General features: G+C 39.7%; 1 protein-coding gene across 1 annotated transcript in view; it reads left to right on the plus strand.

The window, feature by feature from the left end:
• The window catches only part of LOC148021929 (hydroxyproline O-galactosyltransferase HPGT3-like), a 37,094-nt gene extending 25,588 nt beyond the window's left edge, over nucleotides 1-11,506 (plus strand). The window contains exons 9-12 of the mRNA XM_087697478.1: nucleotides 50-100; nucleotides 508-579; nucleotides 670-782; nucleotides 10,825-11,506. Of these exons, the coding sequence (XP_087553604.1) occupies nucleotides 50-100; nucleotides 508-579; nucleotides 670-782; nucleotides 10,825-10,847 (259 nt within the window). The 3' untranslated portion in view covers nucleotides 10,848-11,506. The remainder of the gene's footprint in view (nucleotides 1-49; nucleotides 101-507; nucleotides 580-669; nucleotides 783-10,824) is intronic.

Raw genomic sequence — 11,506 nt, forward strand, 5'->3', positions numbered from 1 at the left:
AACAATCTTCTCAATGGAGTCAATTTGTGTATTCTTGATGTGGGTGCAGAAGTCAACGGTGGTATGAGAAGGAGTGGTGGAAATTTGGTGATGGAAAGTCGTAAGTTCTTGCTATTCAAGTTTTCACTCCATTATGATCATGGATAATCAATACATAGGGATGGATCATTTGCCTTAGAACTCCGGCATTCAGTTCTTCTTGTTGGGATTATAGACACGAGTGTCCTATGGGCCTTCAACTAGCGTATTCTTGATCCTGTCGAATGTGAAACCACAGTTATCACTGAAATTACAATAACAACCCCCTAACTGGCAATGCAGTATAAATATTTAAATGCCTAATACGTCCTTGATTTATGTTTTGACATTGCTTTTAACCAGACAATTGACAGAGATGGTATTGTCAGCATTAAATTATTGCTTCTGTTGCTTGGGGTGAGAATTTGTGAAACTGGTTCTGTGAATCTTCATGTTGTTCTTGAGCACAAATCTCCTTTGTCTGTCCAGGTACTATCGTCATGCTGGTGGGCAGTTTTACATACTTTCTAGAGCTGTCGCTCAGTATATTCATATAAATAGGTAATCAAGACTAACTTTTCAAGTGAACTCATTATTTCTACAGTTAGTGTGAGGTGAGTTTTTAAAATAAATGTGGGTCTGATTGTGCAGGGACTTTCTGCATGCGTATGCTCATGAGGACATCTCTGTTGGTGCTTGGATGCTGGGCTTAGATGTTGAGCATGTTGACGAGAAGCGTACTTGCTGTGGAAATCCTCCAAAAGGTATCTTTCATTTTTCGTTCTCACAGACACAAAATGTGCACACTCTATCCTCCTCTCTCCCTCCCTGCCTCCCACACACCCCCAAAAGAAAGGATGCATTGCTCATACTGTCCAATCCTAACTAACAACATCTGCACATGCGTACTTGCCAAGGCGTGGGTGTTCAGTTCAGGAAGTTGGACGGATTGGGCCCATGCTAAATGGACATGATGAACCATCATCTGTCATGTGTCTCCATCCTCCACCAAAAAAAAAAAGAGAAGATAAAGAAAGACCCCAAAAAGTCAAGTTGTATTATGTAGGACATAATGCAATTTTAATGTATGGTAGATACTAGAATTGTTGATGAACTTGTGATACTTGTGAGGGTTGGGGTTGAACAACTAACATAAACTCAGGATTAGGATATCTTGCGAGTATGGCTGGTGTGGGTATTTTCAGCATATAGTGAGCCTGATCTTTATCATTTGAAAGGGTGCCTTAAGTGCTTCTTTGGAGATGGGTTTGGATCTCTATGCTGATCGCATAGTTCCTAGATCATAGATACCAAGCTTTTGCAAATTCATCCTTTGTTGTACAATTCTTGTTTGCTAGTATTCTTTGTTGCATGGTTCCTAAAACCTATTTTTATGGTCATCCTCCAAACCTACATCACAATTCTTTCTTTGGTAAGTTGTGATAGAAGGTTTAGTCCTTAATGTGACGCATTAGTGGATCATATAATGAGATTGACACATTGATCGAATTATGGTCAACCTTGAATAGAAACCCATTTTATATAGTTTAAACACACACACACACACACACGCACACACAATGTTTTGCATGTAAGTGTTTCGTAGCTGTAAAGGATAGAAGCTAGGTTAAATACCATGGAGTTGCACATGACATGGAACCAAGTTGCTCATCCTTGTGAGTAGTCTTAGGGTATGTCCTCAAGACTAACAATTGAGGCATATGGAGGGATATTCTATAATGAAATCTCGTGTAACACTAATGATAGATATGCCAAAGCTGCATTGTGAAGCATCTATATCCTGAACCCACGTCATGTACATGTTTCTCTTAGATTACCTCTTTGTTGAAGGCAAACTATGCTTTGGAATTGAAATGCTGTCATCAAGCTCTTTTATTCAATGTACATTGATGTTGCTTGTGTGTGTATTTGCTTTGTATCTAGTTGTTGTTCTCTTGCTCAAAGCGTAGCTGCCCTCAATTGAGTCAATTGCATTGTTTTCTCATTTTGATTCGCAAACCAACAATGAGTTTCTTGAAGAAATGCCACAACGCACCAAGTGTTGGATAGCAAACATACCTTAAACAATTGGCTAGTGCCTTCATACTAGAAGTCTCCAGAATCAAGTGTGACTATTACTTTTGTTGGGCGTAAAGTCTCTTCGGATGTAAAGTCCCTTAATTTTTTGCGTATAAACTTATACGGGTGTGAACATGCCCTTATTTGTACCCTAACATATAAATACATTTTATTCTGTGTACTGTGACTTTTTGGTACACTCATCTTGGGATTCTCTCACTCTCACTCTCAACATTGCTCCTGCTCCATTTTTGTCTCCCATTCCATTGCACACTCATCCCAACAAATTGGTGTTAGAGCTGCAACAAGGTGTGCGTGTTTCTCGAGGCAGGCGATGGTTTGCCAATAGTGTTTCAGGCTTGTTTTTTGCTTGTATAGGTCAGTTTGTCATCTTTCAAATACGTGTACCAGGTGAGGTAGTCGACAGGACTAAGCGGACCAAGTGGGCCAAGTAACAATAGGCGATGGTTAGTTTTGACCAAGCAGACTAGGAGATAGGTCAGGTTGTGTAGGCAACTTCTTTTTAGGCGAGTGGAAGTCAACCGCAAGCAGGTGACGGCCTAGCAAAGACCATGCGATTGCAAGCGACTGCTTAGGGCAAGCCAATGGTTGCTTTTCGTCACATTTTGGGCAGTCTTTTCTTTCGTTAAATTTTTAAAAAAATCTGCAAGCAAGCCCCTTGTTCACTAACAGGGGTTTACGCGTGTAAGCACAATTCCTAAATTTGTGCCTGAAAACTTGGGACTTCTCCCAAATTTGATGTTGTTCATGCATAACAATGACATTAGACTCAGAATTTGCAGAAATTGTACACATTGGCCTTGAAAATTTTGATGTATTAGTGAAATTTTGCTCAGTTGAGCCAAATTTATTGACATTGGTGCACATTTGGACCCGTGAAATTTGGGGCTTTTGTAAAATTTACCTATTTCATGCTCTCAGGAACATGTATTAATGCAATTGGGATAGATTGGTCAGTGAAATATTAGGGCTTTTATTGAAATTTCTGAATTTTGGTAAAATTGATGTGTGAAATGCACATTGGGGACATTGTTAAAGCAATCGTGGTGCTGTAAGCAGTGAAATTCGAGTTTATTATCTCCCACTTGTGAGATTTTGAAGAAATTGCAGATAATTTTGATATTTTGTGTATCGAAGTGCTTTTGGGCACGTGTATATAGTACACATGTTAGGCAGCTCCTATTGAGTTGATGTTTTGCTGAATATTCATGGTGCAGTAGTCTTAGTGATCATTTGTAGATTTGGGATTGTTGCAAATGTATTTTTGGTGATATTGCTGAAGTGGGAGTCGCCTTGCAGTGGTGTACGCATGAAATGTATGCTGAAATCTTAGTTATATTGATGAAAGTCATCCTTTCTACTGCAGTACATGTATTTGGATCAAATCTTGCTCTTATTTCTTGAAATTTTGGGGTGAAATTAGCTGAATATTCAGCTTGTTATTTACTATCATAAAATACAGTATTGGTACTTGGCACTTTGCTGAATGATAGCTACTAATGCTTCTAGCAGCAGTTACACTAAATCCCTTCTTGAAATCAAGAGGTTTGATGGCATTGGCTTTGATTTGTGAAAGGATAGGATGCAAGGCATTTTGTTTCTTAAGGACTGTGATGATATTCTCTTGGAAACCAAGCTTTTAGCTATGGTAGATGAGGATTGGGCTAGACTCAACAAGAAGGCAATTGCATACATTAAAATGGTTGTCTGATGATGTACTCACAGACATTAAGCGTCTTGATACGGCTTATACCATATGGAAAAAGTTGATGGACACTTATGAGAATACAACTCTAGTAAATCAAGTGCATCTCATGCGCAAGCTTGTGAACATGGAGTTGGATGAGTCTAAGCCAGCATCTAAGCATTTGAGTGCTTTCACAAGGATTTTGAGTCAGTTGTAGGATTCTGGTTTGTAGCCCTTTAATGATAAGCTAAAGGGCTTTTGAGTCAGTTGTAGGATTTTGAGTTAGTTGTAGGATTCTGGTTTGCAGCCCTTTAATGATAAGCTAAAGGCTATTTTCTTGTCGATGACTTTGCTTGATAGCTGGGAGTCTTTGATTGTTTCACTAAGCAACAACCCTACTTTAACCTTTGATGGTCCTAAGGGCTCTATTTTCAATGAGGAGATTAAAAGAAAGTCCAGTGGAGAAAGTAATGGTTCAGCCTATCATCTTAGAGACAGATAAAAAAAGAGAGGTAATGTAGGAAATAAAGGTAAAAGCAAGAGTAAAAGCCAAGGACAAAGAATAGGATATTACTTGCTATCAATGTGGTCATAAAGGGCATAAAAAGCTTGATTGTTGGTATTACAAGAAAGATCAAGAAGAAAAGAAACAACAAGGAAAGAAAAAGAAGGATGGCAAGAAAGATGGTGACAACTCTCCCTCAAAAGAAATTGCAAAGGTAAATGTTGTATCTAGTGTGGTCATTGCAGAGCTCTCTGACACTGGAGAGATACTTGTTGCAACCTCATGCAATGATGTAGATATTATGGCAGCAATAGGTGATATGTACATCACCAAAAAGGAGGTGATTGATATCTTACTTTCAGCTCATGATGGGTTGTCCCAATCATGGATAGTGGACAGTGATGTCTCTCTTCATGTTACTCCCTCTTTGGAGTCATTTTTTTAATACACTGCAGGTTGCGTAGGCAAGGTCTACTCGGGCAGTAACTATGCATGTGAGATAGAGGGTGTAGGTTCCATTCACTTAGCCCTTGAAAACGGCCAAGAATTGATTTTACAGGATGTTAGATATGTACCTGGCATAAAGAAAAGTCTATTGTCAATTGGGCAGCTTGATGTAAGAGGTTATTTTACTACCTTTGGTGATGGATCTTGGAAGGTCCACAAGGGCTCTACGTTGATTGTTAAAGGCAGCAAAAGGAGACTTTGTACTATTTGCATTGTAAAGCATTACATGGCAAGTTTTTGGCTATGGTTGAAGTTCATTCACAGATGGAACTTTGGCACAAAAGACTTGGTCATATGAGCAAGAAAGGCCTTCAGGCTCTCTCCTCTTTAGGGAGATTTGATGTAAAAGGCTCTGATCTCAAATTTTGTAATGATTGCATATATGGAAAACATGTAAAGTCTACTTATTACTCCAGTGTTGTTAAGAAGTCCAATGCTCTTGATTAGTACTCTGATGTGTACACTATGCTTGTTAATTCACATGGGGGTGCACAATACTTTGTTACTTTATCGATGATTTCAGTAGAAAGTCATGGGTGTATGGGTTAAAGAGCAAAAAGGAAGTGTTACATTCCTTTAAAAGGTTTCATTTTGTTACCACACATAAAGGGCTTAAGTTAAAAGCCATAAGAACAAATAATGGGGACGAGTATATTTTTAATGAGTTCAAAAAGTTTTGTGAGATGCATGGCATTAAGAGAGAGTTGACAGCCCCTTATAATCCTGCATGAAATCGCGTGGCTAAAAGATATAATCACATACTTTGTGAGACAATCAAATGCATACTATCCACAACTAATCTTCCACAACAGTTTTGGGGAGAGGCTCTTAAAACTGTAGTTCATGTATGCAATCGCTCTCCCAATCTTGCATTGAAAAATGGCATTCTTGAAGAGATTTGGTCTGGCAAACGTGCTTTGTATAACCATTTGTGTGTCTTTGGTTGTGATGCTTTGTGCATGTTATTGTAAATCAGAGAACTAAACTAGACATGAAATCCATCAAGGGCATCTTCATGGGATATGGAGATGAGGGAGAGATGGGTTATAGAGTTTGGCTTTCTCAAGAAAGGAAGATAGTACGTAGCAGTATTTAATGAGGTAAAGTTGCTGAAAAATTTTGCACAGGTTGACTTTGACAAAAAGAAGGTGAAGTTTTAGCATTAACAGCCAGCCATTCCGCAGCCATTAGCTGAAGATTTAGTTCCTTTTGATGTTGAAAATAAGTAGCAACCTATTATGCTACAGATAGTGGACAACAAATAGATGTATAAGATGGAATAGGACAGCAAGAAGACATGCTGAAAACAGGTTATAGCAACAAGAAAATATTGAAAATCAGCCACCAGGTGATGGTGTGCACATAGCTGAGGATGTAGGCCCATTGGCTAACAATACAAATTATTGGGTAAGAAGGTCTACACATGTCAAAATGCAGCCACAGAGGTGCAATTTATTAACTGATGAAGGTAAGCCTTTGACATTTAGAGGCGCAACCATGTGAAAACAAGAGAAAGTGAGAGTTTTCTATAAAGGAAGAGATGAAGTCTCTATATGCAAATAACACATGGGAGTTTGCATCTATCTAGAGTGCAATATGTTTGGCTAAGAATGCCATGTTTCGTGCATTTATCAAACACATAGATGTTCGGTTACCACTTCATTCAACAGGTCTTGGATGATGGTCTTGTCACACTGACTAAGGTCAAAACCCAAGATAACCCTGCAGATGTTCTCAGTAAGAGTCTTACAAAGGCTTAGCATGAGCATTGCATCGGATTAGTGGGAGTTGGCTAGCTTAAAGATACCCCTTTGGGCCTTTAAGTGGGAGGTTGTTGGGTGTAAAGTCCTTTAATCTTCGTGTGTATAAACTTATATGGGTGTGAACATACCCTTATTTGTACCCTAACATATAAATACATTTTATTCTTTGTGTACTGTGACTTTCTAGTACACTCATCTTGGGATTCTCTCACTCTCACTGTCAACACTGCTCTTGCTCCATTTCTGTCTCGCATTCCATTGCACACTCATCCCAACAAACATCCGTTGCTAGCCATCTTTGGTTTGGTTGAAAAATGCATTAGCAAGGCTGCCACTTAGCAACACTTTTCTATCCAATTGAAGGGAAGGTTGTTGGAGGTTCATCCCAGCTTGGTGGAGGCCTCTAGAGAGGGAGGAGAGGCTGATCTGTTGTTCGTGCCAGTTTTGGGAGCTGTTCCAGCCTTTTGGGAGTTGGAGTAATGCTGGTGACAACATTTTCTATGGCCTATAGGAGCTGGCAACAGCTTGCAAGATCAGGTGTAAGCAAGTTTTACACTGTGGGGCAGGCAACAGCATTTTGGGTCTGTGTGCGGGTTGGGCTGTAGCTAATGAGCCATACACAGCAGGGCAGTAGGAGGTTCTAGCCTATTTTGGTAGTAGATGTCTGAAATTTCTCTCCTCTCAGCTTTCTCTCTCATATTTCTTAAAGTTCCTCAGCAAATCTCAGCCACTACCTCTATTGGAGGTGCTGAATTCAAGAGTTTGCTGTTGTAAACCCTAACTTACAGCATAAATTAGGGTTTAGCAGCCATCTTGGGTCATGTGCTAGGAAATCGAAGGCTTAGTACTTGGAATCAGCAGCTGGAATTGGAGGAATTGCTTGAGATTTCAAGAAGCTAGCTATCCCAATTGGATTTAGGGTTCATTTTGACCAGGCAAGGACTAGCCAAGGATCAATTGGAGGTCAATCCCTTGTTAGATCAAGGGGCAAATCAGATTGAAGGCTTGCTAGTCATCTTTGACAGTAGGAGACATGGATAGTGAAGGAGATTGGAGTCAAATGTCAATGTACTTAATCCAATTTCTATAGAAGCTAAAGAAATACCACAAAGGGTGTTAATTTTATGGCTATTTGGGAGTCTATTGTCCAAGTTTAATTGGCAACATTCGTATTTTCAGTTTATGTGAATTTTATGCTTGTTGTAATCAATGCTTAATTGGGTCACTACCACTCTTTCGAAGAGGGAAGGTTGCTTTCACACACACACACACACACACACACACACACATTCTCTCTCTCTCTCTATATATATATGTGTATGTATGTATGTATGTATGTGCAATTTCCCCCTGATAATGGACCTCTACTCAATCGCTCAACATGACACAAAAAAGGTAACATGATATGTGAGAGCAAGGTATACTCTCTCTCTGCGTCTCCCAAATACTTTGTCATGACAGGATAATTTGTCATGACAGGATAATTTAAAAAGGTAACACATACTTTGTCATGACAGGATAATTTAAAAAGAGTACAACATACATAGCAACATGTAACCAACCAGCACCTCATGCACATGAGACGACACATGACTCTTAGGCGAAACACATTTCATTGGCCATGAAACATTTTGCTGATATGTGGAATGGCTTGAATGAAAAGGCTGATTGAATCATCATTTTAAAATGAAAAACAATGGTTCTAAAAAAATTGAGGGTATTTGCACACATATTTCTGGGAAACAGTGCTAATTCATCTTGTTCAGTTAAAGAGGATGCATAATAGCCTTGTATTTAAACATTTAAGCCTTCATTAGTGTTGACATGTCACCAACAGCTAGCATTGAAACCTTTAAGTTAGAGATAAATGCCCGATCTCACCCTAGTGGATATGTTACCAAGATGAGGATGAAAAGCAAGAAAATCCCTTATGTTTCAAGAATCTTATATGTTGATGCTTGATGCCTACACTTGCGCTTTGCAGCTCTACTTTAATGTACACATGTACACTCTGCATTTAGGCACCGAGTAAAAAAAAAGACATCATTTGTTGAAGCATTTGCATCAATATGTTTCACACTTGTGTACATATTCATGTTTTGGTTAGAAAATCCCTTATGTTTCAAGAATCTTATATGTTGATGCTTGATGCCTATACTTGTGCTTTGCAGCTCTACTTTAATGTACACATGTACACTCCTGCATTTAGGCACCCAGTAAAAAAAAAGACATCATTTGTTGAAGCATTTGTATCAATATGTTTCACACTTGTGTACATATTCATGTTTTTGTTAAGCCTTTCATTAAGTCCTTGACCAAAGGTGGAAGCACCCTATTTCGAGGATGAACATCTTGGGGCTAACAGGTTCGTGGTCATGCTGCATGTGACACCACCAAATATTTCGATAGATTACTCCAATCTAAGATGCCTCGATTGTTTGCTTTTGAAACATGAATAGAGACTGCTACATGCATGGAGCTAGAGATCCTAGCCTTAAATCACCTGCTAGAGATTCTTTAGGCTTATGAATGAGGGACACCCTTATCCTCACTTATTATCCAACTTTGAGAGCCTTAAACGTAGAGGCTTCTAGGAGAGACTACCATGAAACTAAATTTGAGTTAGAGCATAGTAATATGCAATGGCCATTTTCTAGCTCTTTGTCCTAGTCCCATCCAGATTCCTCACAAAGTCCCAGTCTTGTTCGCATGTTAAAGCCGCCTTTCATCGTGACAGGGAATGGCAATTGTTGTTTGATACACTTTTTGGTTCCCTTGTCCTTAGGACAAGACACATGGTAGGAAATAGGTGACGAGATGTTTTGGCTGTTTTTGGCCCATTACTGATGTATTGTAGACCTGTTTTTGGCTGTGTGTGGCACAATGCTTGTTTTGTTTATCTCAGCTCACCCTGCCCATTGTCGCCACTCACATCCTCTCATCTCAGCCCATTTCAGCCCCATCTTGGACATGCATTCACGTAAATGGCTTATTTTATATGTCATCCCACCTCTGTCCCTGTCACCATATCTAGAGCTTCTTACTTGAGGGGGAAACATGTGTTTTATATGTTGTCCCACCTTTGTCCCTGTCACCATACTAGAGCGTCTTACCCGAGGGGGAAAACATGCATAATCACTCTTTCAGTACAGCACAGCCAATTTTCTCAAGGGTTTTCGGAGACTCTCATGAATTGAGTCTGTCTCTGAGAGAGCATGTCACACGATCTCATTTGGCTGAAGTGTATGCATCATTCTGTTGTATAAGATTTGTTCTTTATTAGTGCCAACCTGCATATGAATGGAAGTCAATACCTTTGTGAGTGAGGAGAGCAGGAGGACCATGTTAGAAGCTTGGAGCCGATGCAAACTAGTAGTATGGTCATGAAACCTAAGAGAACTTGTGAAGATGGCTTTGAAATTTGGAAGTACCATGCAAGAATATATTTTGGTATGTAGGACTCAAATCCAAGATGCCTTCTCTTCAAGACACGAGCTTTGCTACAGTGAATGCAAGATATTCAATATGAAACAGTTAAACGAGGAAGTGTTTGTGCTAAAGTTTTATGGAAGCGCTACTATAGTATATTCAGGTTCAGTGAAAGGCTGGCCCTCCTAGGCAAATTCGAAGTGACTCCTTACAGAGAGGGTTCAAACAAACAAAAAGTATGTGCAGTGTGAAACTGCCATGCTGCAAATAGAACAAATTAGCCTGATGAAAGTATCTATACTCTTGGGTGCATGCTGTGGGGGCATTTGAAACTGTGCAGCTCTATGCACGGAGCACATTCTTTTCTTAACTTTCTCGTTTTCTTCTTCAGGTGTATAAATTGGTCTTAAAAGGCACGTTCTGCCATTAGTCATACTTTTGTCGATAAAAGCTCTTGTAGCACTTGACTGTTCCCGACTAGCATATCCAACCCTGATTAGGGCCGTCTGCTGGTTTCTTCATTACCAACACAAACTTGTGGATGTTCAAAATGTCTAGAATAGCATTAAGCAATTTCATACTCACTGATTTATCTGCAGAGTCCTGTAATGGCTCATGCTGTCGATCTAAAAAGAATGCTATGTCTGGCGTACAACTAGAATTGTCAGGAGGCAAAAGATTGTTCGTGAATAACAGCCTAAATCTCACTTATGTAGCCGTTGCTTTATTTATGTGTCAAATTCTTCCCTTTGCTTTCCTTTCTATGGCTAGCAGGATGAAAGCTAAATTTAGCCGTTGAACTCGGATGATTGCAGGTTCAGCATGCTCGAGCATGTAAGACAGATTCACATGTCAGTCTGAATCAGAGACTGAATAGCAGACAAGGAGCGGGTCGCTGATGGATTATCCTTCAGTCTTTGATATGAAGCCAGTTGTGATTTTCTTATCGATTGCTCAAGCTAAAATGCGAGTTTATGGATGAGCCGCTCTTACCTACTGTTAGTTTTTGTAACTTAAGATGAGCTGCAGGAAAAGTGCGTGAGCTTGGAAGTTTTGGAAAGTGAGTGTAGAAATCACTTCACCTCAGGAGTGTGTGCAAGTACGAAAGCATAAACCCCAGGCTCCGTTGGTGGCAGGAAAGGGGGGCAAGATATGCGGGAACATGTAAAACACTGGCAGAATGCATGTGTCTGAATCTTCATGGCAGGACCACGAGGCGTTTTCAATGGCGCCTGCTCGACTCCTGTGAAGGTTCGTTCTTGGCAGTGCCTTCTGACTCTCTCTCGACATGGAAAAGTTTGCACTGAAGTTTTCCTCCACAACTAGGAACCATGGTTTCGCACAAATATGACTGTCAATTCATTGTAAAATCCTTCGGCGAATATATTTAGCCACCTTTTTTCTCGCAAAAAAATTATGATCCACTTCAATTGTCACTGTCCAAGCGATGTACGAGAATATGGCATTTATTAATTATCCCTCGACTTCACAGTTGCA

This window comes from Lygodium microphyllum, chromosome 17 (assembly GCF_053477565.2).
Source record: "Lygodium microphyllum isolate KBCC chromosome 17, Lygodium_microphyllum_v1.1.10, whole genome shotgun sequence".
Taxonomy (NCBI): Eukaryota; Viridiplantae; Streptophyta; class Polypodiopsida; order Schizaeales; family Lygodiaceae; genus Lygodium; species Lygodium microphyllum.